We start from the raw sequence: 27,979 nt of genomic DNA, 5'->3' as shown, positions 1-27,979 counted from the left end.
GGGTGGCAGGAAAAAAAGGAGAATTCATTGCCAAATAACCGTTAATGGTGAATACCCTTGACTATTTTTCTCTCATTGTAGTAAAACCAACTAAGAGATGGCAATCAAAACAAATTCTACAACAAAACTATTTTCTATTCAATGTCCCAAGCATGCTGTAAGACTGAAAGCATTCAAAGCTAATATCTAGCCATAATTTTTTAAATTACATTATAAATTTTTATTCTGCTAAAGCCATTTTAACCGTATCTCAGTTATCTACAAAAATAGGGAGCAGAGTTCTGAACAGCTAGCAAAATCAACTAAAATTGTTCTTTCCCCCCTGTAACACACTACTAAAGGAGCTTACATACAACTAAAAATCGAAAATGCAAACTGCAAACAGGGCAAGAAACAAAAACATTAGGACTGAATCATGGGTAGATATCTGTATGCATGTGGGGAGATAATGAGAGAAAATACAGAATAAGAGGATTTCCACTTTATATTTTTTTTCTTCTAGGTGAAAGGTTAATATGTTGTCTCTGTTCCCTCAAAGTGATCTCACTTCAGCAATTATTAATGACTTGATGGCTCAAGAGAAAAATCCATCTTAAATGAAAGTATTAATAAAGTATGAGTCAAAGAGAGTTTAGAGGGCCTCCCCAGTGGCACAGTGGATTGAGCACTGTGCTGTGAAGCTGTCTGCAGCCTCTGCAGCGCAGGTTTGATTCTGGGCCGGCCAGGGAGAAACCCACAGGAGGTGCCTCTCATAGATGCTAATAATGCCTCACCTGCTGCTCCCCTCAGCAGTGTCCTCGTCTGTCTGCCTGTTCTGCGCCCCGCTCTCTCTGGTGAATTCTCTCACTCCCCCGGGCCTCTGACCTGTACCCCAGTTCCTGTATAAATAAATAAATCTTAAAAAAAAAAAAGAGTTTAGAATTCCTACCCCATCATTCTAGAAAAATAGGATCAACAAAGCCTAATCTCTTCCCACATAAAACTGTAGTGAAGGAGTGTGGTATTGGAAAAACAGAAACAGAATCCAGACAAAACCAGGTGCCATGTTGAAATTCATTTCTAGCTCTTGGGCTAGTGTTTTGCACCATCGCAGGCTGCTAGATTCATTGTCAGTTCTCACAGATGAAAAGATAATTTTGGAGTCTTTGTCCAGGCCTTTAATGCTGTATCAGGGGTCAGACCAGCTTTCTCACCCAGCATTTCTCTGACTCGCTCCTCTCGTCTGTCCTCCAGCCTCAGAGCGACGCTGCCCTTATATCCCCTCGCCATACATGTCCCTATATGCCTGTGCCCAGTGCTCTTAATTACAGGTGCACATGCAAGATCATAGGTGCCTCTCATAGATGCTAATGGTGAGGAGAGGAGGGCAGAAAAAAGCCTGATTTTAACTCATTTACCCTACAGTTAGACAACTGTGACAAGCAAGCCATCATCAACCTTAGTGTAGTAGTCACTAGAACTTTTCGAAAATACTAACTTGTCTTTCCTTCAAGGCACGATTTAACATTGCCTTCCCTATCTTACTGAACTCAGCTGGCTTGAATTAGCTGTTAAGAAAATAGGAACAAAAGTTATGGGTATCGTTTCTGAGCAAAAGTTTTATGTGCCAGTATGTGCTTCACCACTTTTTCCCTCTGTCATAGCGACACAGGGAAACTTTTTAGAAAGTTATTCTGGGACCTGGAATGAGAAGGATGATGACATAGATAACCTACAATAGCATGAACAAGAATAATTCAGAGGTGTGTGCCACAGGAATTTTGGATTTATTACTGCAGCATGACCGAGCCTATCCTGACAAATAGTCTTTTTGTTTTCTCTACACTATTGATGTATTTCTTATTTAGCTACTCTACAGAGATGTTAGCTATTTATATAGAGACTCAAGTTTAGATTCTAAGCATCAATGCAAAAAGAAGGGAGACCCCCAAATTGAAAAAATGTAAGATAGATATGCCAGTTAGAAGATATTAGCCAGGCTCTTTCGTGTGTTCACAATCAGTTGGCGGGGTGCCTGGAGGCTATCTGGTCCCATATGACCTTACTTATGTTTGGAGCCTTCATTGGGATGGCTGTGCTTGCTTGAGTTCTCTTCTTTTTTTTTCTTTCTCTCCTCCTTCTCTCTCTCTCATCTCTCTCTCTTTCTCTCTCTCTGTCAAAGGAGCTAAGCTAAGCTGGCCTTTTTTCACAGAGTAGTTGTAGGGTAAGGTAAAAGTATCAGGCTTTTCTGCCCTCCCGCCATTAGGATAGATGACGGAACCCTGCGGTCCTGAATGCATGCCTGATGGCAGGCACCTGGAATAGGGTGTGGGCATAGGTAGATGGGATTCACCTGGGCTTAAACTGGGCTTTTAAGGGCGGCGTCACCGGGATGCCAAGAAAAGCTGAGAGAAGGAGAAGCAGAGATCACCAGAGAATGCTGGAGAGCCCAGACAGGGTGAAGACTTGCTGGGGGCTGGGAGGCCTGCCAGCCTCCCGGGCCCCCAACCCCCCAGCCTACTGTGTACCTGGTAAATCCCAATAAAAGCCTGCAAAAGCCACTGAGGGTTCCAGGACTCTCTCCTCCTTTACCCCGTCTGCATGGGATCATAGAAAACCTGCTCAGTGGCCCTTCCTGCCCTTACAGTAGTATGATCAAAAGCTGCATGATCTCTTAGTCTTTGTTTGAGCCCTGAGTATCACTTCTGCCATATTCTACTGGTCAAAGCAAGTCTTAAGGCAAGACCAGATTCAGGAGATGGGGAAAAAGACTCCATCTCCTGAGAGAAACTGGAAAGAATCTGTGGCTGTTTTCAGTTCACACAGAAGTAAATAATGTTGGTGTAAATGAAAATACAGGTAGAGGGTGGGTAAGCAGAGAGGATAATTTAAGGAGAATCAGAGGAAACCTCCAAGGTGCTAATAATGATTCAACCATTTGAAGAATAAACATTAGAAGCCAAAGGAATAGCAAGTAAAAAGATTTTGAGCCAGGAACAAGTTCAGTATGTTTACAGAACTGGAAAAATTCTAGTGTGTCTATATTTGAGTGAAAGACAAAGAGAAAAAGGCAGAGATGAGGCTGAAAATAGAGATAAAGAGCTAGTAATTAATGATAAGAACTTAAATTTTATTCTAAGTGTAATGGAATATTAATGAGCAAGACCACTTACGAGTTTAGGAGACAGATGATGTTAATGGAGAAAGAAAAAAGTAATTGTTACTAGACTATAGAATATGTTTGGGGGGTCATGACCAATAAAACTTGTCAATTGTAAGTGGGGATATGTAGGGTAAGGAAAAATGTCAGGCTTTTCTGCCCTCCCACCATCAGGAGAGATGACGGAACCCTGCGGTCCTTAATGCATGCCTGATGGTGGGCACCTGGAATAGGGTGTGGGCATAGGTACATGGGATTCACCTGGGCTGAGACTGGGCTTTTAAGGGCAGCATCACGGGGACGCCAGCAGCAGCTGAAAGAGAAGCTGAAGAGAAGCTGAGAAAGAAGCAGCAGAAGCCAAGAGAAGAAGAGAAGCAGAGAGAGCCCAGATAGAGTGAAGATTTGCTGGGGGCTGGGAGAACTGCCAGCCTCCCGGCCCCCCAGCACCCTTGCCTGCTGTGTACCAGGCAATAAAAGACCTGAATAAAGCCACTGAGGGCTCCAGGACTTCTTAACCAGGTCTGCTGGATCAGAAAACCTGCACTGTGTCCATTCCTGCCCTTACAGGATAGTAAGAAAAAGCAATTAAAGGTGGAACCCTTGATTTTGGCTTGAGCAATCTGATGGGTGTCAGTGCCAATCACCCACTCATGTTACTTTAAAGAATATGATCTAATTTTGAGCTCTCCTTAACTATCCTTTTCTTCAGATTTTTAAAAATTAAATATAGTACTTTTTTTTACATTGTTGTTAATTTTTGGAAAATGTATGGTTTCTCCCCTCAGGTGTGGTCACCATAGTTCTTCCACCCCCAAAGCACCCACAGTCCCTCACCAAATTCCTTTGTGCATCTCCCCTCCCCATTTTTACCTCTCCTTGCTTGGATGCCTCATATCCAAGTAGTCAACTTTGAAGGTTTGTCTTTGACCCTTTAGTTTTTTTTATATTCCACATATAAATGAAACTTCAGAGGTGTTTGTAAGGGTCAAAGTAACATATTGGTGGGAGATTGCTCCTTCATAACAAGAAATCCATGGTAGGGTGGGGTCAGATGGGTGAAGGGGGTCAAAAGATACAAACCACCAATTAAAAAAACATGTAAGTCATGGAATAGGTGCTCAATAAACAGTAACTGAATCTACATCTTAAGATGTTAACTGTCCTTCTCAAAATTGAGCTATATAATTCATCCTTCAGCCACTCAGAAGAACCCTTCATTCTTAAAATAATGCAAACCAGAGCATTTTTTCTTTTGGAAATTTGAAACCAAATAAATATTTTTAAAGCAGGATATGTGTTATAATGAATAAACATCTACAAGGTGAATAGCAAGTCTTATCTTGCCCAGATTTATAGAAGGTTAACCAAGTTAACTAGAGAGGGCTCAGACTAGTCCTTTCTGAATTTCAGTACATTCCAAATTATGTTCACTTATCATGTACATAAGACTGTTTCTGTAAAAATGCAGATACTATAAATGTAAGAACTAAAATTATAAAATTCTCAAAAGAAACAGGCATAAATCTTTATGACCTTGGAAATGCAATGAATTTTTTTTTTAGATATGATGCCAACACTACAGACAAAAAAAGAAAATTGGGCTTCATCAAAATTCAAAACTTTTGTGTCTCAAAGGAAACCATCAAGGAACTGAAAAGAGAATCCAAATGGGAGAAAATATTCACAAATCATATAAAGTCTAATATTCAGAATATATATATGAAAAAGTATAGCTCAACTATAGAAGAAAATCTTATTAAAATGGACAAAGGATTTAAAAAGACATTTTTCCAACGAAGATATACAAATGTCTAACAAACACATGCAAAGATGTTCGATATCATGCATAATTAGGAAATGTTAGTCAATACCTCAATGAGATACCACTTCATGCACACTATGATGGTTATAATCAAAAAGACTGATAATAACAAGCATTGGTGAGTATGTGTAGAAAATCAAACTTTGTACTGCTGGATGGAAATGTAAAATGGTAGTTACTTTGGAAGTTTGGCAGTTCCTCAAAAGGTTAAACAAAAGTTACTGTATGACCTGGCGATTCCATTCCTATTTGTATACCCTAGAAAACTGAAAAATATATATATACACACAAAAACATGCACCTGAAATGTTCACACAGCTTTGTTTATAACAGCCAAAAAAAGTGGAAATGTCCAGAAACTAATGAATGGGTAAATGTTATATATATGAAATGAAACACTATTTGGCATTGAAAAGTAATGATTTATTTATGCTACAAAATGGATGAGCTCTTTAAACATTATGCTATGAGAAAATATGAAATGTCCAGAATAGGCAAGTGCATAAAGACAGAACATAGTATTAGTGATTGCCAGGGTCTAAGGGAAGGAATGAATTGAGAATGACTACTAATGGATACAAGGTTACTTTGGAGGGAGTGAAAATGATCTGGAATAGTGGTAATGATTGCAAAACTCTGTGAATATAGTAAAAACCACATAACTGCATATTTAAGAAGAGTGAATATTACAGTACTTGAATTATATCTCAATAAAATAAAACAAATGCAGATACTAAAGAATTGAGACATAATTTGATCAAGATCCTAAATTATGCCAAAAGTGAAAACTAGTCAGGAACTTTAGTCTCTCCATTTAGCATGTCCTATAATTGTATGACCTCACAATCAAGACACCAGAAACTGTAAGATGAGCCCTGATTTAGTAATAACTTTAAGGAAAAAGTATTCTTTATCATAAACCAACAAAATCATATATTAATCTAAACAGCTCCATACCATATTATTTTTTACAGAATTTTAAGTAATATTTAAATATAGGCTTTTATATCTAAGTTAAATGATCTTCTGGATCACTTTTGACCATAGTAGGTCTCTATATCTTCACAGTGACAGGTGATATGCCACTCTCCTTAAAATATATGCTCTTCATATTTACTTTTATATCATTTTTAGGACCAAGAGTATGAAACCAAGAAATATCAAAGAATACTGAGATTTTCCCTGTATTTCACATTTAATTATTGCGTTCTCATTCACTGAACAGGAAAAAAATGGTATGCTATTCCAACAACCTAGTAAGTATTAAAAAATGAAAACTGGGCTACACAAGAGCATGAGAGTAGAGTTACACAAGAAATAAAAAAAAAAAAAAAAAAGATCTGTGGGATATGTGGTATTCCTTTATTTTTTACAAATCTGCAGCTTCAGAGATTTGAGAAAAAACTTTTAGGTGGCATCTCTAAGCTGAATCTTTGAAATGAAGTTTCCAGGTTTCCTAAATATAAATACCAGTACACTATGGCTCTCTGCCAGCACCCAGCTCTCTGAGGTCTCTCTAACATAGATTGTTGCTAACATTAAATTCTTTTAAGAGTAAAAGTTAAAAGTAGTGGCAATATCTATAATTTCCCAGGTCCATCTTTTGTTTTTTGCTGCTGTTTGCCAAATCTAGGGGAATTTTTCAAATTTCCCTCCCATATCATAAGAGGACATGTCTACTATACTATCTTTGTATGTTACTTTCCCCAAAAAAGTAAGCTCAATTTAGGATGCTTATTTCTAACAACTCAATTTTTAGTCCTTTGTATGAGACTGGAAATCAAACAAAAGGTGAATAAATACAAAACTATTATTTCTCACAGATTAGAAGAGGAATGATTTAGAATGAGTGCTTCTGATTCTGAGCTTTACCAAGCATTAATGATAAATAATTTCATGCTTTCTTTTCTGGCTTTGTCAATATCTTTATCAATATTACTGCCTCAACTGCCATTTAAGTACCAAAGAGACTTAAATATTTCTACTTGCTTTTGTGCTGTTTTTTAATAAAGGATTAAAAAGTACATACTTGGGCCTCCCCGGTGGCGCAGTGGTTGAGCGCTGGGTTGTGAGGCTGCCCGCAGCCTCTGCAGTGCCGGTTCAATGCCCGGCTGCTCCCCGGCCACCGGAGGAGGGTCCCACATGGCGCGCAGACCTCTCCTGCCGCCTGCTGCTCCCCTCAGCAGTGTACTTCAGTCTGCCTGCTCTGCTCCCCGCTCTGGCTCTGGTGAATTCTCTCACCCTCCCGCACTTCTGATTGTGCCCAGTGCTTGTATAAATAAATAAAAATAAATCTAAAAAAATAAAAAATAAAAAGTACATACTTGATCATAAAAATGTAGGCATAAGCATAAAGAAAAGGCATATGAAGAAATGTCTGTAAATCAAACTTGTTCACTGTTAGTACTTTCAAGCCTTTCTAAGTATAAATGGCTGAATTGGACTAATAGCATCTCTGAGAAAAAGCTTTTAAATTGGTGGCAATTTCAAAGAAATAATAGAGTTCAAATATGGATGAGAATGACAATAGATTGCCAGTGACAAAAGGCACAGGCTGAAACTCCGGAGCTCTCGACAACCTAATTTTGATGTTATGATCATTTTCTAAGGATTTACTATACAAAATGAGCCTCAATTTTCTAATTCTCAATTCTATAAAATGGGGGTTAAAATAATTGTTCATCATGTCTGTAAAAAAATCATGTCATTCCTATTAGAATTAATGAAACAAATTATTTATAAATTGATAAAACAAATTATTACCTCACCAAAAAAAACCTGTTGAGGTTAATTTATGAACATACTATGTTTGGAAAAGACAAATATGAGTAGTGAGGGGTTAATAACTTTTGATAGCGTATCTTGATAATGTACAAATAGAGGGATGTGACCTCCAGGGAAATGATAAAATAACCCCATAGAGTGAGTAGGGTCCTAGGAGAAGGTTAGCTAAAGGCTATATAAAAAGGGTTAAAATGGCCCTTTATTACACAGACTTTTTAATCTCTCACGTGGGCATAGTCTCTAATCGCCACTTGCTTGCAAGAGATGAAAACTGTGAATCATAGAGGAGTAGATAGCACTGTGGCAGCTTTAGGTGCTTATTTTTAGAGAAAAGAAAAAGGAGGAGTTAAGAGAGGCACAGAAGATCACAAATGGAAACAAAAACTATTTCTAGAGATTTAGAATAACAAAATTAAATTGGTACTTACAACTTGAGATTCACGAACTTTAGGAAACATTTTGGCAACATTGAGGCCATCAATGACAATATCAAAAGGAGAACAGTATTTCACAAAGTTCTTAAATCTCTTAAGTTCCTGAAAAAGAAAAATCAGACAAAGTATTAACAAGATTTTAGTAAGGACTTTATAATAAACAAACTGCTATGACTATTATTATTATGATAAATCAAAATATTCATTCCTTAAAATAATTTAGCATTATTGGCAAAACAAACATCTGTAAGACATTCAAGCAAGAAGGGAGGGAACCACAAAAAACTGCCAAAATGCTTGGCTAATTCTTGATCTGTATATGCATGAAAGAGATTCCAAATGGCCCAGTAAAAAAGCAACAGCTGAAAGACCTGAGTAGAGATTTACATTTACTATACACGACAGAACTTGGTGTCTGAGTCTAATCAAATTTAACAGCCTGCTAAAACAAACAAATAAAAAGTCAATAATCCCCAGAGGAAGATAACAAAATCCAGAGACAATACTATGTATCCTTCATTATGTCTAATATACAACTAAAAATTAGTAAATGTGGGAAGAAACAGGAAAACTTGATCCCCAGTAAAGAAAAAAAGGAAGTCAATTGAAATCAATCCAAAGTACCAATGCTAGAGTTTTCAGGCAAGAACTTTTTAAGTGGCAAATTTTAAATATATTCAAGCATTTATAGGAAAATATAGCTATTATGAATGCAAAGAAGTGAAAACACAAATGTAGCAACTATAAAAATTAACTCCTAAAATCTAAAGGCACAAATGTGAAATAAATATTCACAGGGTAGACTAGCAGTAGATTAGAAATAACAGAAGAGTCAGTGAACACAATTGACGGAGCAATAGAAATGAATCAACCTGAAGAAAAAAAGATTGAGAGAAAAACATGAATAGGGCCTCCCTGGTGGTGCAAGGCGTTAGGCACCGCACTATGAAGTAGTCCACAGCCTCTGCAGCACAAGTTCCATCCCAGGCCGGCCAGGGAGAAACCCTCCTGTCTCGCCCGCTGCTCCCCTCAGCAGTGTGTTTCGGTCAGTCTGCCTGTTCTGCTCCCCACTCTGTCTGTCTCTGGTGAATCCTCTCACCCTCCCCCCCTTCCCCCGCATCTCTGGCCTGTGCCCCAGCTCTTGTATTCATAAATAAATAAATCTTAAAAAAAAAAAAACATGAATAGGGAGGGCCTCAACAGGGTGTGCAACAATGTCAGACAGAGGTTTATACATATAATTAGGGTCCAAAAGAGAGGACAGAAAGGAAAGGGTAAACAGAAGTTTTTGAAAAAATAGTCAGAATTTCCCCAAATTTGGTGAAAAGCGTAACTTATAGACCCTAAAGGCAGCACAAACTTGAAAGAGAAGAAAATCATAACTAATAGTGTAACATCATAATAAAACTGGTAAAAATTAAAGGGGAAAGTCTTACAAGCAGCCAGAAAAAAAGGATGGATAAAATAACATCAGCTGAAACCTGGATTTAGAAGAAGAAATTAAAAATCAGAATTGGTAAATGTAAGGGTAATTGTAAAAAGAATGTATTTTTTTCTCCTTTTAATTTCTTTAAAAGACAGGATTGCTTAAAGCAAAAATTACCGTAACAATGCATTACAGGACTTAAAACATATGTAGATGTGGTATACATGATAATAATACAAAAGCTAAGAGGTAAATGAAATTCCACAAGGTTCCTACTTTTTATGTGAAATGGTACACCTAAACACTAAGTGGATTAGATTAAGTTAAGGATTCATATTGTAAGCCAAGTCAAATATTAAAAATGAGTGCAGAAAAGATAGAGATAAAAACAAACAAAAATTAAATGAAATACTAAAAAAAAAGTGATTAACCCAGAAAAACATGAAAGGAAGAAAAGAGGGACAAAAAAAAAACCCTGGATAAATAGAAAACAGATAGCAAAGTATAATGTTCAAAAACAACACTATTAAAATACTGTTTATACACATGCAATTTGCAGCAACATGGATGGCGCTGGAAGGGATCATGCTCAGCGAAATAAGCCAGAAAGAAAAAGAAAAATACCGGATGGTCTCACTCATAGCAGGAATCTAGAAAACTTAAATAAGGGACCAGGAAAATAAAAAACTATAAGAAAGTGAAAATCAAAATCAACAAAAAACTATGAACCAGAGACACTCTATGGGGGATGGGGGGTGAGGAGGGGAGGGATTGGGGTCAAAATATGGGGGCTGCAATTGTATGGGGAATATAAAAATAAAATTTATTTAAAAAAATAAAAAAAAATAAAATACTGTTTATAGTAGATATATTTTAAACCTAAAGATACAGATAAGCTGAAATTAAAATGTAGGGGGAAATATATATCATGCACTAGTAAGCTTAAAAGTTGGAGAGGCAAGATTAATTTTAGACATAATACACTTCAAGAAGAGGAGAACTGCAAAAAAATAAAAACATTTCATCATAACAAGATCAATATATCAGGAAGCCATATTCATAAATAAGAACAGCACTTGAAATATATGAAACAATATTAAACAGAACTGAAAAAAGGAACAGGTAATTCTACAATTACATATAGAGATTTCAACACTCTCCTTTCCAGGTAGAACAGGTAGATCAAAATCAGTAAGGATACAGAAGACATAAACCATGCTGTTTACCACTTGAATTTGATTGATAGCTAAAGGATATTAGCCCCCAAAATGGAAGAATATTTATTCTTTTCAAAATGCACATGAGACTCTCCGACCGGCAGAGAGGAGGGAAACAACAAACCAAAACGACCCACAAGAACAAACGACGCAGCAAGCGGGACTGTGCGTGGAAAGGAACTATTGCAGCCACCACACCCCGTGAACCGGAGCTGAGGCAAACCCTGCAGGATCCGCCGTGGGGTGAGGGAACGGCTCCGGGCGCCATTAGAGAAGAACAAAGACTCCGGGAGACGCGCACACAGCCCGGGCTGCCGGTAAGCTTGCGCGGAAACGCGGCGCGCTCGGCGCGCTTGAAAAGCAAGTGCAGACCGGGATCACAGCTGCCCAGGTCCCCGCGCTTGCGACCTAGGCTTGCGGGGAGACGATCTAGGCTTGCGGGGAGACGCGCGGAGGTCCTCACTGACGTGAAGGTCCCTCCCTGAGTGAGCAGGAACCAGGCGCCCAGGCACGGGAGCAGTGCAAAAGGCGCCATTCCCGCGCCACTGAACTGGGCTACAGCCCACGTCCTGGAACTGAGGGCTTTGAACTGAGACCCGGGGCACGAAAATTCGGGGCATGGGTTCTCCACGACGGTGGGGCACAAGGCAGACACAGCACCCCAAAGCTGTTGAGGTGTACCCTACCATTCCCGCTCTGTTCCCTGTCCCACGGGGTGGGGGGAGGCGAAAAACAGCCCCCCAAGGACAATAGGAGAGATCTCTGGCGCCACCTAGCGACCAGGAAAAAAAAGTCACTAACACCCCATAAAACAGGAAATTTCTTAAGACTGCTTGAAAAGGGCAGAAGGCTTCTGTAGGACCCAGTGGCCAGCCAGGAAGTTATTCCACGCCAGGCCCCTTCCGACCAGCAGTCTGAGCCCACCCACGTCCGGGGCAGACCGGGTGCGCAGAAGAGTGTGCCTGAAACCGGAGGCACAGGGACTGCATCCCGCTTCGCCATTTGAGAACAGGGACATTTCTTCAGTAAAAACTGCCTAAAACCAGCAGAAAGCTCCCCCAGAAGACAGAGATGGCTCCTGGAAGAGCCAGAGGGGAGCGGAGAAGTTCACCCAAGATGTCAGTCAGTCCGAGCAACACAGTGTCCCAACGCATACGACAAATTAGAAAACAGACAGTAGGGAGTAGAAGAACCACATGCAACCTAACAACTCCTCAGGAAAGAAGCACACCACAAAAAGAAAACCACTCCCCAGATTGCAACGACAGCAACTTGGAAGAACTTCTGAGCCTTCCAGAAAGAGAATTTAAAATTGCCATGATTAAAAAAGTGATAGATCAGAAGAAGGAAATTGAGTCCCTAAAGAGGGAAGTAAAAGAAATGCAGGAGATCAAAGAATTAATGGAGGAACTAAAGAACTCTGGGAAAAGCAAGGAAAGCAGAATAGATGAAATGGAAGAACGAATAAGTTCTCTTGAAGACACAGAAATAAAAAGAACCAAAACAGAAAAGGAAAGAGAAGTACGAAGGAAAAAGAATGAAGAAAGACTTCGGGAACTATCTGACTCCATGAGGAAAGGAAATATAAGAGTTATAGGAATCCCAGAAGGAGAGGAGAGAGATGTAGGAACAGAGAAAATATTCCAGGAGATAATTGAAGAGAACTTCCCAAATGCGAAGAAGGAGCTGAAAATTGATATACAAGAAGCAAGAAGAACACCAAACTTCCACGACGAAAGGAAAAGCACAGCAAGACACATAATAGTAAAGCTCCCAAGAATCCAGGACAAGGAAAAAATAATGAAGCTGACAAGAGGGAAGAAACAGATAACATTCAAAGGAAAACCAATCAGGCTGACATCAGACTTCTCTGAAGAAACACTACGGGCAAGGAGAGAGTGGAGGACATAGTCAACAGACTCCAAGAAAACAGATGCCAACCAAGAATACTCTATCCCGCAAAGCTCTCTTTCCTCCATGAAGAAAGAATATGGACCTTCCCAGACAAAGAGAAACTCCGGAATTTCATTACGAATAAACCCCCACTCCAAAAAATACTACAAGGAATCCTAAAGCCAGAACCTCAGAGGGACGAATAACAACGAAAGAAGACCAAAAAAAAAAAAAAGTTATTAAAAGAATAAATAAAATCAAAGGAAAGACAAACATAATGGCAAATACAGATGCTAACATAGCAATATTAACTCTAAATGTAAATGGACTAAACTCTTCAATAAAAAGACACAGAGTTGCAGCCTGGATTAAGAAACAAAACCCAAACTTTTGCTGTCTCCAGGAAACACATTTAGCTACAAAAGATAAAAATAGGCTCAAAGTCAAAGGATGGAAAACAATCCTACAAGCAAATGGGCCAAAAAAGAAAGCAGGAACAGCTATACTTATATCAGATAAAACAGACTTCAAACTCAAAAAAATAAAGAGACCCCAATGGTCACTACATTATGATCAAGGGGACAATACTTCAAGAAGAAATAACACTCATTAACATATACTCACCAAACGAAAGAGCACCAAAATATATCAGACAACTGTTGTCCTCTCTGAAAACAGACATCAGAGAAAACACATACGTAGTGGGAGACTTCAACACACCACTATCAACAATGGATAGATCAACAAGACAAAAAATAAGTAAAGAAACTAAAGCTCTAAATAAGGACCTAGAGCATTTGGGCTTAACAGACATCTATAGAACACTAAACCCAAAAAAAACGGAGTACACATTTTTCTCAAGCGCACACGGATCATTCTCCAGGATCGATCACATACTGGGGCACAAACATCAACAGATACACCAAGATTGAAATCATACCAACCATCTTTTCTGACCACGAAGGCATCAAACTAGAAATAAATCATAAAAAGAAGGCAAGGAACTATCCTACCTCATGGAGATTAAAAGCCACACTACTGGAAGACCACTGGACTAACGAGGAGATCAAAGAAGAAATTAAAAAATTCTTTGAATTGAATGACAAGGAGGACACCAATATCCTAAATGTATGGGATGCAGCAAAAGCAGTAATAAGAGGAAAATATATAGCAATAGAAGCTCACATCAAAAAACAAGAAAGAACTCAAAGAAACAACCTAATCTCGAAGCTCAAAGATCTAGAAAAAGAACAACAAAAAAACCCCAAAACCAGTAGAAGAAAAGAAATAATAAAAACCAAAGCAGAAATAAATGAAATTGAAACTAAAAAAACAATCCAAAAGATCAATGAAACCAAGAGCTGGTTCTTTGAAAAAATAAATAAAATAGACAAACCCCTAGCCAGGCTCACAAAGGAAAAAAGGGAGAAAGCACAAATACACAGGATCATAAATGAAAGAGGAGAAATCACAACGGACACAGCAGAAATCAAAAGAATAATCAGTAACTACTATGAACAGTTATATGGAAACAAGTTCAACAATCTAGAGGAGATGGACAAATTCCTACAACTCTACAATCACCCAAAGCTAGATAAAGAAGAAATAGAACACCTAAACAGACCAATTACAAGCAGCGAAATTGAAATGGTAATCAAAAACCTCCCCAAAAACAAAAGCCCAGGGCCTGATGGATTTACAAATGAATTCTACCAAACATTCAGAGAGGAATTAGTGCCTATCCTTCACAAACTCTTCCAAAAAATTGAGAAGGAAGGGACAATACCAAACACGTTCTATGAAGCCAATATTACACTAATACCAAAACCGAATAAGGACAACACAAAAAAGGAAAACTACAGGCCAATCTCCCTAATGAACACTGATGCAAAAATCCTCAATAAAATTTTAGCTATCAGAATCCAACAATGTATCCATAAGATAATTCACCACGACCAAGTTGGATTCATTCCAGGGGCACAAGGATGGTTTAACATCCGAAAATCAATCAACGTTATCCAACACATCAACAAAAAGAAATATAAAAACCATATGATAATATCAATAGATGCTGAGGAAGCTTTCGACAAAGTGCAACACCCATTCATGATAAAAGCCCTTGAAATTCTTGGGATACAAGGAACATACCTCAACATCATAAAGGCCATCTATGACAAGCCAACAACCAGTATCATTCTCAATGGTGAAAAGTTGAAAGCAATTCCATTAAGATCTGGAACAAGACAAGGATGTCCACTCTCACCACTGCTTTTCAATATAATACTGGAAGTCCTAGCCAGAGCAATAAGACAAGAGAAAGACATCCAAGGAATCCAAATAGGAAAAGAAGAAGTCAAACTATCACTATTTGCAGATGATATGATAATATACATAGAGAACCCCAAAATCTCCACAGAAAAACTAATTCAACTCATCAATCAATTCAGTAAAGTGGCAGGATACAAAATCAACACGCAAAAGTCAGTAGCCTTCCTATACACAAACAATAAATCTGAAGAAGAAGAAATCAAAAAAACCACCCCTTTTATTATCGAAACAAAAAAAATCAAATATTTGGGAATAAATCTAACAAAAGAGGTAAAGGACCTATACAAAGAAAACTATAAAACACTGTTAAAAGAAATAGAAGAAGACACAAAGAAATGGAAAGACATCCCCTGCTCATGGATTGGAAGAATAAACATTATTAAAATGGCCATCCTACCAAAAGCAATATACAGATTCAATGCTATTCCAATCAAAATCTCAATGGCATTCTTCAAAGAAATAGAACAATTATTGATGAAATTCATATGGAATCACCAAAAACCCCGAATAGCCAAAGCTCTACTGAAAAAAAAAGAAGGAAATGGAGGCATCACACTCCCAGACTTCAAACTATACTACAAAGCCATAATCATCAAAACTGCATGGTATTGGAACAAGAACAGACATACAGACCAATGGAATCGAATAGAAAATCCAGAAATAAACCCACAGATTTATGGTCAACTAATCTTTGACAAAGGAGCAAAGACTATGCATTGGAGCAAAGAAAGTTTGTTCAATAAATGGTGCTGGGAAAACTGGGTCGCTACATGCAAAAGAATGAAGCTTGACCACTACCTCACACCATACACAAAAATCAACTCAAAATGGATTAAAGAACTAGACATAAGACCTGAAACCATAAAATACATAGAAGGAAATATAGGTGAAACACTACGTGATTTGCACATCAAAGACATCTTTACAGACACATCACCCAAAGCAGTGATAGTGAAGACAAAGATAAACAGCTGGGACTACATCAAATTAAAGAGCTTCTGCACAGCAAAAGAGACAATAACAAAAACAAAGAGAAACCCCACCAACTGGGAGAACATTTTTGCACCCAACACTAATGATAAAGGACTGATCACAAAAATCTGCAAAGAGCTGATGAGACTCAGCAACAACAAAGAAAATAATCCAGTCAAAAAATGGGCAGAAGAGCTAAAAAGAAACTTCTCTGAAGAGGAAATGCAAATGGCCAACAGACATATGAAAAAATGTTCAACATCACTTGTAATCAGGGAAATGCAAATCAAAACTACCATGAGATACCATCTCACACCAGTGAGAATGGCACATATTAAAAAAACTAGCAACAACAAATGTTGGCGAGGGTGTGGAGAAAAAGGAACTCTTCTGCACTGTTGGTGGGAGTGCAAACTGGTCCAACCACTATGGAGAGCTGTGTGGAGATTTCTGGACCTACTAAACATAGAGATTCCATATGATCCAGCAATTCCACTCCTAGGTATTTACCCAAAGGACACAGAAACATCAATTCCAAAGAGCACCTGCATTCCTATGTTTATAGCAGCACTGTTTACAATAGCTAAGCTTTGGAAACAACCCAAATGCCCAAAAATAGATGACTGGATCAAGAAGATGTGGTACATATATACCATGGAATATTACTCAGCATTCAAAAAAGATTAACACATGCAATTTGCAGCAACATGGATGGCGCTGGAAGGGATCATGCTCAGCGAAATAAGCCAAAAAGAAAAAGAAAAATACCGGATGGTCTCACTCATAGCAGGAATCTAGAAAACTTAAATAAGGGACCAGGAAAATGAATATAAGAAAGTGAAAATCAAAATCAACAAAAAACTATGAACCAGAGACACTTTTTGGGGGTGGGGGGCGGGAGGGGAAGGATTGGGGTCAGAATGGGGCATTTGCAATTGTATGGGGGAATATAAAAATAAAATTTAATATTAAAAAAAAAAAAAAGAAACCAGAGAAGTCCTCTAATAAATATGTGTCATATTTATTAGAAAAAAAAAAAAAAAAAACAAAATGCACATGAGGGCCTCCCAGGTGGCGCAGCAGTTGAGCGCTGGGTTGCAAAGCTGCCTGCAGCCTCTGCAGCACCGATTTGGTCTCCAGCCACCGGAGGAGGGTCCCACATGGCACACAGACCTCTCCTGCCGCCCGCTGCTCCCCTCAGCAGTGTACTTCGGTCCTTCTGCCTACTCTGCTCCCTGCTCTGGCTCCGGTGAATTCTCTCACCCTCCCGTGCTTCTGACTGTACCCAGTGCTTATATAAATAAATAAATAAATCTTAAAAAAAAAAAAAAAAAAAAGCACATGAAACAACAAGATAGACCATAAGTTCTATGCTGTAAAATAACACTCAATACATTTTAAATATTAAAATCTAAGAACATGTTTGGTGAACACACATAATTAAATCAGAAACCAAATAGCAGACATACATAAAATTACAAATATTTCTCAATCATAATGTATTTCATCTTTAAACAAAACAAAACATTGATCCATATGCATGTTTTCCATCTTATTGTTTTTAGCTTTTTTATCCCTGTCAACTCCTGTTGTGAGGGATCTCCTCTGACCTTTCTACTCACAAAACATTTTGTTTTAAAATTTCCCTTCTCAAATACATTCCCTAGAAAGTATTCAGAAAGTTTCAACTTATATCAAAACTATTAGTTGGAATAAGGATACTACTTTTTTTTTATAAATTTAAATAAAATTATCAAGAAGACTAAACATGGTCATTTTTGTTTCGATCTGAATGAAGCAAGGGCAACAAAACAAATGCACTGAGTTTCTGTAGTTCAGGTTTCACTAATAATTAACATGAAAAAGATTTCCCACTACATTTCTAATTTATCATTTTGGTGTTGATCTTAGGACTGCATTGTATTCACCTCAGGAGTAACGACAAACTAAGATAATTTAGTATTACTGGCAAAATCGACATCTGCAAAACTCAAGAGTTAAACTAGATTAACTTATAAAATCCCCTTTTATTCTGACAGTCTATGTTAACAAGACTTGGAAATCCCTTAAAATCACAGAATGAAAAAGGGTATACTTAAGATAGCTTATTTGAAAGAGTCTCAGAAGCCTCTGCAATCACAGGATGAGTAATAAAATTTCATCCAAAGATTATCCTTCTCATCCATATCTTCAAGCAGACAGGCAAAAAATTCCAAGATGCCAGGTTGGGTTTTTCTTTTTCCCATCACAAAAGCTCCACTTACTAAATATGTTACAATTCACAGATTCTTTGTAATACTTCTGTGGGGCCTCAAGATGCTCACTTTCCAAACTAAACAAGTTTATGTCATTGTACTCAAAAGCCAGGGCTGATAAGGCAGGACTAAGAGTTGATCTACTGAGATGGCATGCTAACTACGGCATAGGGCATCACAAAGGTGCAAGGTTAGCTGTTTTAACAGAGGATAAACTTAAAGAACAATTATCTCTTTTGAAGACTACTGCTGAGGTTGGACTTAATTACAGATTGGCTAATATTCTGGGGCTGTGAAGAATTTACCAATCTTTTGGTTATTTGTTAAAGAAGCTCTTTTTCTAACCAATACTTTTCTTAGGATCAAATTTACATACCATAAAATTCACATGACTGAAGTGTACAATTTAGTTCATAGACTGTGCAACATCAATTACCACAATTTTAGAACATTCACTCTCTCAGAGAAGAAACTCTGTGCTCATTAGCAGTCAACTTCATCCTCCACCCTATGACAAAGCAACCACTAATATTTCTGCCTCCATTGACTTACCTATTTTGGACATTTCATATAACTGAATCTACAAAGATGCAATCTTTTGTGATTGATTTCTTTCATTCGATATGTTCTCCAGGTTCATCCATGTTGCAGGATGAATCAGCATTTCTTTTTATTGCTGAATAATATTCCATTGTAAGAATATGCCACATTTTATTTATCCATTTATCAGCTGATGGATATATGGGTTATTTTCCACTATTATGAACAATGCGGCTATCAATATTTGTATACAAGTTTTACATGAATGTATGTTTTCATTTCTCCTGGTTATTTAACTAAGAGTAAAATTACCATGTCATAGTCTATATCTGACTCCTTGAGGAACTGCCATTTCCAAAGTGACTGTATACCACTTTATGTTCCTAAATGTAATATATGAGGCTTCCAATACCTCTACACCCTTACCAACACAAGTTACTGTTCATGCTCGTGGGTATTTCAAGTAGTTTTAATGTAAATTTTCCCAATGACTAATGATGCCAAGTATCTTTTCATGTTTTCATTGACTCAAAGGGATTTCATTTCTGTGCCATTTAGGTTTTATAAATTCAAAATATATCTCCTTCAGTAATTGTCACAACTTCTATCTTTATTCACTTTATACTTTTAAGTCTGAAGAGTGTAACCACACAGGACTATAAATACTTTGACTTACAACAGAGGTTGTTGATTTCAGTGATAAATAGCACATGGCATAAGCCTCATTGTCTAAGATTCCAAAGAAAGAGGTAAAGATTGGGCCTCCCTGATGGTGCAAGGAGTTAAGACACAACCTATGAAGCTAACCGCAGCCACTGCTGGAAGAGTTCCATACCCAGCCAGGGAGCTGACCCACATGGAGTAGCAGACCTCTCCTGACTCGCCAGCTGCTCCTCTCAGCAGTGTGTTTCAATCTGCCTGTTCTGTTCCCCACTCTGTCTCTGGTGGATCCTCTCACCACACTCCCCACCCCATACCTCTGGTCTGTACCCCAGCTCTTGTATGCATAAAAATAAAAAAAAAAATCTTAAAAAAAAAAAAAGGTAAAGATTGTGACAATATGGAGAGCATAGGTTCCTTATATGGACGCACTCCAATGGTCCACCTAACTGCTGCCATACAAAAATAAAGATCCAGTATTAAAGGTTTTAATTTTTAGGGAAGCTAAAAATTTTGGCATTTTGAAATATGTCAAATAACTTCTGAAAAGAATATAAGACAGGGCCTCCCCGGTGGCGCAGCAGTTGAGCCCTGGGTTGCGAAGCTGCCCGCAGCCTCAGCAGTGCCAGTTCAATCTCCAGCTGCCGGGCAAGGGTCCCAACATGGCACGCAGACCTCTCCTGCCGCCCGCTGCTCCCCTCAGCAGTGTACTTCGGTCCTTCTGCCTGTTCTGCTCCCCTCTCTGGCTCTGGTGAATTCTCTCACCCTCCCGCGCTTCTGACTGTACCCAGTGCTTGTATAAATAAATAATTTTTTAAAGGATTTGAAGATTTTATTTTATTTATTTATACAAGTACTGGGTACAGTCAGAAGCGTGGGAGGGTGAGAGAATTCACCAGAGCCAGACGGGGAGCAGAGCAGGCAGAAGGACCGAAGTACACTGCTGAGGGGAGCAGCGGGCGGCAGGAGAGGTCTGTGCGCCATGTGGGACCCTCCTCTGGTGGCTAGGGAGCAGCTGGGATCGAACCGGCACTGCAGAAGCTGTGGGCAGCTTCGCAACCCAGCGCTCAACCGCTGCGCCACCGGGTAGGCCCTAAATAAATAAATCTTTAAAAAAAAAAAAAAAAAGAATATAAGACAAAGAAGCTCAAACAAAACATTTATGGGCTAGATTCCACTGTTAGGCCACTATTTATAATATTTACTTGGTCAATCAACAGATTTTCATTGAACACCTATTATATGCCAAATAATGTTCTAATTCTAGGAATAGACCAATGAATAAATTCCCTGCCCTCCGGAAGTTTTTTAGTGGGACATATAATACCAAGGTAACAAATACATGTTAGTTTCAGGTAGAGAAAACTTGAAGAAAAATTAAGCAGAATAGACTATTAGCACCACTTGCACTAATCCCTTTTTATTTTAGCTATGGTAAAAGGAAAAGGTCTTTCTAAGACCTGAATGAAGTGAGGACATAATCCATACTTTCTTTGGGAGAACTTTTCTAGACAGAGGAAAGAACTGGCAAGGCCCTCATTTAACACAAAAGAGATTTGCATTTTTAGACTAACAACTAGATAATATGGAAGTTCAAAGAAAATGTATAGCGTCTCTGTAATTATGCTTCTAAGTTTTTTTAAAAAAACTTTTTTTAAAAAATTATTTATTTATTTATTTATTTATTTTACACAAGCACTGGGTACAGTCAGAAGCGCGGGAGGGTGAGAGAATTCACCAGAGCCAGAGCAGGGAGCAGAGCAGGCAGAAGGATCGAAGTACACTGCTGAGGGGAGCAGCGGGCGGCAGGAGAGGTCTGTGCGCCATGTGGGACCCTCCTCCGGTGGCTGGGGAGCAGCCGGGGATCAAACCAGCACCGCAGAGGCTGCAGGCAGCTTCGCAATCCAGCGCTCAACCGCTGCGCCACCGGCGAGGCCCAAAACAACAACTCTTAAAAAAATTTTTAAACCAATTCTTGCCTAGTACAATATGAAAAGGGTAAATAGATGTAAAAACAATACTAATATTGTTAGTCAAAAATTTTAAATAATTTTACCTTATCCTGCCACTTATTAGAAACAATGAAGCAGAAGTGATTATTTGTTTTTTGGTTGTTTCCTAAGCACAAAGGATCCAACTACATGTCCCAAGAGAGAAAAGAATGGCACAGCGTATACACTACAAAGGACACATGAGCTCTACACAGAGCTGACTCCAGCATTTGCCATCAAAGAGCTGACTTCATAATTACAAACAACTCTCACAACATACATGGCAGTAGAATTTGATTCTTCTATTTATTACTCCTCCTACACTATGGATGAGAAAACAAGTTAAACAGTTGATTTTTCTCAACAGGTGACATGCAAAGAGATGCTAAAACTTCCTTTTTTGCTTTTCTACTTAGAAGAGATTAAAACTTCAATTTTTTGAATGATGATCCACATGTTCATGATGGTTTACTTCTATGCTGAAGCAATGATATAAATCTTACTAGGAAATTCAACAGATCTCTCATTTATTTAATTTAATGTGCTACTACAGTATAGCAGCTAAAGATAAACAATAATTATATTAAGAATGTTAGATCTTAAAAGGAACACTGATCTTAACATATCCAAGATATTTATAACCAAAGTCCTGCAACATCAAATATTTTTTTCTAAAGATCAGAAGAAAGGGAGTCTTAAAACAACTGGCTTTAGTCATAGTGGACAAGGAAAAACAGGGGAATACCAGCTATTTTGTTTGAAAGCACTGCTCTTAACATGGGAACAACAATAAAAAAAAAAACCTCTGCATATAATGGCCAACTTTCTTTGTGTGCTTTCTTTAAACTACAGAATACAAATAAAACCTCAATGAAAAGAATACTAACATGACTGTGTATGGTAGCTAAGGAAATATGAAGTCACATGTCTGAAAAATGTCACTGCAATCTAACAACTAATAATCTTAGAAGTTTGTATTAATTTAATAGCAAGTTACGATTTTGGGGTTTTTTTGTTTTTTTTTTTTAAGATTTATTTATTTATGCATACAAGAGATGGGGTACAGGCCAGAGGTATGGGGGGCGGGGTGAGAGGATTCACCAGAGACAGTGGAGAACACAACAGGCAGACTGACTGAAATACACTGCTGAGGGGAGCAGCGGGAAAGACAGGAGAGGTCTGCTGCACCATGTGGGTTGCTCCCTGGCCAGTCGGGGATTGAACTCATGCTGCAGAGGCTGCGAACAGCTTCATAGTGTGACGCTTAACCCCTAATAACAATGGGGAGAAACTGAAAGTGTACTTGTATAATTATGAATAAAAGAGGAACCTTTCCAAATGAACATAATGATGTCAAGACACAATACACAAGCTTCTCCATCTCTACCAGGAATATAAGCAGGAAAAATATAGCCCTTAAGAAAAAAAAATAAAACTCAGGGTTGTATTTTAAATAACTTGGAACACAAGCTTAGACAAATCATGTGATACAATAGTCATCATGCTTAACTGAGAAATTACATAAAAACTTGTTCTGGTCCAGTAATATCTCTCAGGCACATGGCAAAAACAAAACAAAACAAGATACTCTAGAGTAACACAGTCAACAATCCAGGCAACAAAGGGATAGTTACAGAAAGAACTAACCCCTCTAAAATTGAACTCACCAACTTAAAATTACAGACTATCAAAGTAAACAAAGTATTATATTATGAGAACCTTCTAATATGACAAAAGAATAGAGCCCCCCCCAAAATCAGGATAAAGGATAACAGGAAAATCTAAGAGACAATATAAGTATGTAAAAAATAATTAAAACATAGAAAAGGAATTAGACTGTAAGGAAAAGAGATACCTTGAAAAATTGAAGAGGAAAATTTGAGAGAATTCTAAAATAATCAAAACCAAATGAAAGGGAGTGGGGGAAATCCAAATGCTCATCAGCTGGTGAATAAACAAATTGTGGTATATTCAACACTGGGATACTGCTAGCAATAAGGAACTACTGATACTTGTCACAACAAAACTATAAAACATTATATTTAAAATTAAATCTAACATAGTGTTAAAAACAATTCAATGTTAAATGGAAGAAGGCAAATAGAAAAATTATAGATTATAGGATTCTATTTATATACAACTTTTAGTAAAAGCAAAACCACAGACACTGAGAACAGATCAGTGGTTGCTGAAGCCGTGTAGGAATAAGTACTGACCTCAAAAGAACATACTGGAACTTTTTGGGGGGATAGAAGCATTCTAAAACTGCATTATGGTGATGGTCACGCAAGTGTATAAATTTACTCAAAATCACAGCTTGTAGACCTTTTAAGTAAATTATTGAAACAAAACCGGGGAAACTCTTAATTGAATGGGTAGGAAGAAGTAAAAAGTAGTAAACTAGAAGATAGATGTAAAGAAGTTACCTAGAACGCAATTCAGAGAGAAAGAGTACAGACATGAAGGAGGGAGTAAAAGAGTCCAACAAAAAGTTTAACAGGAATTTTAGAAGAAGCAGTATTTGAAGACATTAAGGGCTCAAAATTGATTCAATATGTGAAACCCCAGATTTCGGAAACTCAGTACATCCCAAGTAGGAAAAGTAAATACACCATAATGGAATAACAGAAGTTAAAAAAAAGTAATAATCTTAAGCACCACAAGGAAAATAGAGATGATCTACAATGGAACAAGAAATATCAGACCAAGATCACCATTAAGTAAAAGAGAAACTAGAAGACAATGGAAAACGATCTTCAGAGTTAGGAAAATACTAATTCCTATAGAAACCATCATTCAGTAGACATTTTCAGACAAAGAATAAAATAATTCACCATGTTTATCCTGTCCCTGATAAAGATGCCTAATAGGAAGTTTGGGATTCAGTGAGAATGTGAGGTTAGCATGAATACATGATTTTTTGTTCATAAAAAAGTTTTTTCAGTTATAAAATGTATTTTGTACTTGACTTGTGGTTAATAATGTTTAAAGTTCACTGCTGACTCAATAATAAAGGTATGGTATATGCACACAATAGACTACAATGAACTATTAAAAAGATGAAATCTTGTCATTTGAACAACATGGACAGAAATTGAGGGGAATGTGCTAAGTGAAATATGTCAGAAGGAGAAAGACAAATACTGAATGGTATCACCTATGGAGAAAAAAGCAAATAAACATGTAAGACAAAATAAAAACAAACACTTGGATTTTGACAACAGAACAGAGGTTACCAGAGGAGTAAGAGGTAGAGGGTAAAAGCAAAAGGAGAAGAGGGTCAAATGGACTGTGGAAAGGGGTTCATTTGGTACAAAGGTGGTGAGCATGATGTGGTATACATTTAAAGAAGTGTGAACCTGTACTCCTAAAACATATGGAGTGCTGTGAACCAATGCTACCTCAAAAATAAATAAATAAAATTAAATATTATATAAAGTCATTAGTAATAGAACTATGTAATATATAAAATTGGAGTTATGCCTTATTTACAAAAGAAAAAAAATGGATGAAAAATTTCAAGGAAAGGGCCTCCCTGGTGGAGCAGCAGGTTGAACACAGCGCTGTGAAGCTGTCCCGCAGCCTCTGCATCGCAGGTTCGATTACCGGCCGGCCAGGGAGATACCCACATGGTGCAGCAGACTTCTCCTGTCTTGCCCACAGCTCCCGTCAGTAGTGCTTTCAGTCCATTTGCCTGTTCTGCTCCCCGCTCTGTCTCTGGTGAATCCTCTCACCCTCCTGTGCCTCTAGCCTATACCCCAGTTCTTGTATAAAAATAAATAAATCTTTTAAAAAAATTTATACAAGAATTCTCATACTTAGCTTAGCAGTGTCTATGTATGCTGATGTATACCAGTAACATTTCCATGAAGGTCAAAGAAAATTGATATATAGCCTTACTGCCCTAGCAATTCAATTTGCAAAAATCTATTTTACAGGTATCTTAGAATATGTGAGAAATTACAAGTGTATTAAATGAGTCACTGTAGCATTTTTGTAATAGTAAAAGACAAAACAATCTAAAAAAAGACTGAATTAAGTAGCTAAAAAGCAGTCATTCTGCACAATGGAAAACCAAGCAAATAGAGAAAAAAGGATGAAGAGGAAGGAAATGGGGAGGAGGAAAATTTCTTTTTTGTTTTGAAATATAAAATTATAGACTGCTATCAACTACATAAAGGACTGAGAACATCTCACCAAAGATTTATCAACCATTTAGAAACTTGAAGTAAAGATACATGTTCACTTTAAAAAAGAAGAAATGCTTTCCATCAACTTGTCCTCAAAACAATTCTGTGAGAAAGCTAAGATGCAGAGAGAAAAAAGACCATGTTAGTCACTACATAAAAAAATACAGAGCATCTATTTCTACTCTTAAGTTTATTACTTTATTAAGCTGAATGATCTTATTTCTTTTTTTTTTTTTTTTTTTTTTTTTATTATTTTTTTAAAGATTTTTTTTTTTAGATTTATTTATTTATTTATACAAGCACTGGGTACAGTCAGAAGCGCGGGAGGGCGAGAGAACTCACCAGAGCCAGAGCGGGGAGCAGAGCAGGCAGAAGGACCGAAGTACACTGCTGAGGGGAGCAGCGGGCGGCAGGAGAGGTCTGCGCGCCATGTGGGACCCTCCTCTGGTGGCCGGGGAGCAGCCGGGGATCGAACCGGCGCGGCAGAGGCCGCGGGCAGCTTCACAACCTAGCGCTCAACCACTGCGCCACCGGGGAGGCCCTGATCTTATTTCTTTTATTTATAAAACAATAGCACAGGGCATCCCTGGTGGCTCAAGGGTTAAAGTCTCAGCACTATCAAGCTATCACCAGCCACTGCAGCATGAGTTCAATCCCTGGCCAGGGAACTAACCCACATGGCAAAGCAGACCTCTCCTGTCTTGCTTCCTGCTCCCCTCAGCAGTGTATTTCAGTAGATCTGTCTGTTCTGCTCCCCATTTTATCTCTGGTAAATCCTATCACTGCCTCGCACGTCTGGCCTACACCCCAGTTCTTGTATGCATAAATAAATAAAAATGAAGCTTTAAAACAACAAAAAAAGTACATTTATCCAAGTAGATTTTTCTACTAAATACCTCAGACAGAATGCAATTTACCCATAAGTATAAAGTTATTTCCTAAAACCTGTCTGGTATCGGGGAAATAGGAGCTTACACAGGTAAAAAAAACAATAAATTTCCTGGCAGAACAAAAAGTTAGATTCTTTTTACTCCTACCCTCCTTTTCTATCATACTATATCCTGACAGACAATAAAGAATAGCTAAAAGAGAAGCAAAAAGACAAAATATTTTTAATAACAGAATCTTGCTTCCAAATTAGAAACGAGCACATCAGTAAGGAAAGGCAATAACATGGTGTGGATGCTGCAAACCCAGGAAAGCTGTTACCCACTGTTCTTTTATTGTTTGTTTGGTTTTTTTTAAATTCCACTTTCCGTTCAAAGAGTTCATCCATGCACACACGCCCTGGAAATCCCCTTCGCTTCACAATTAACCAGGAACTAAAGCACTAAAGCACCAATATAATGCCTAACTTCCCTCCCTCCCTTGGAAGCAAACTGCAAAATTATTTAAATCCTTTCACTGGATGGTCCCAATCCAAAAGAAGATAAAAATATCCATTAAGACATACCAAAAAAAACTTTTCAAAAAAGAGAGACAATAAACAAGAGAAAAAGGATTTGAAGAAATCAAGCATCATACATAGACAGAATTTAACTAAGCCCACAAAAAGAATTCTTAGAGAAAAAACATACACAATTACTGAAAAAAGGATGACGATATCTTAGAATATGTGAGAAATTACAAGTGTATTAAGTGATTCGCTGTAGCATTTTTGTAAATAGTAAAAGACAAAACAATCTAAAAGAAGACTGAATTAAGTAGCTAAAAAGCAGTCTTTTTAAAGGTTCTTTTTTAAGAATCTTCGTTGGTTTTTCATTTTCACCCTGAAAGAGTAACCAAACTCAAAATCTTTCCTTTAACAGTATTATTGGAGACATTATTATTATTATTATTATTATTATTATTATCCTCAAGAGACAAACACAAGCCCTCAGAGAAGCTGTGAGAATGCTAGTGGCCTAGACTAGCTTATTTTTTTTTTTAGATTTATTTATTTATTTATACAAGCACTGGGTACAGTCAGAAGCAGGAGAGGGTGAAAGAATTCACCAGAGCCAGTGCAGGGAGCAGAGCAGGCAGAAAGACCGAAGTACACTGCTGCGGGGAGCAGCGGGCAGCAGGAGAGGTCTGTGCGCCATGTGGGACCCTCCTCTGGTGGCGGGGGAGCAGCCGGGGATCAAACCAGCGCTGCAGTCTGCGGGCAGCTTCGCAACCCAGCGCTCAACCGCTGCGCCACCAGGGAGCCCCCCTAGACTAGCTTATGATAAACCATTCTGGGTTTGCATCTTCTCAGCTGGGGCATCCATTAGCTTATATGATTTTGGTCAATTACTTCACTTTTCTGGGTCTTAGGTTCCTCGGTTGTAAAACTTTGCACATCAC

At 38.0% G+C, this 27,979-nt stretch overlaps 1 protein-coding gene across 5 annotated transcripts in view; it reads right to left on the bottom strand.

Moving 5' to 3' along the window:
• The window catches only part of PRORP (protein only RNase P catalytic subunit), a 132,470-nt gene that overhangs the window by 77,086 nt on the left and 27,405 nt on the right, over window positions 1-27,979 (bottom strand). For all 5 annotated transcript variants that reach the window (XM_054689878.1, XM_054689879.1, XM_054689880.1 and 2 more), the window contains exon 5: window positions 8,174-8,281. In XM_054689878.1, coding sequence (XP_054545853.1) covers window positions 8,174-8,281 — 108 coding nt within the window. The remainder of the gene's footprint in view (window positions 1-8,173; window positions 8,282-27,979) is intronic.

The sequence above is a fragment of the Talpa occidentalis genome, unplaced genomic scaffold (genome assembly GCF_014898055.3).
Source record: "Talpa occidentalis isolate TD23 unplaced genomic scaffold, MPIMG_talOcc4v2.1 talOcc4.11, whole genome shotgun sequence".
Lineage (NCBI taxonomy): Eukaryota > Metazoa > Chordata > Mammalia > Eulipotyphla > Talpidae > Talpa > Talpa occidentalis.
Note: the sequence above shows the minus strand (reverse complement) of the source record. Positions and strands in the feature narration are given on the sequence as shown.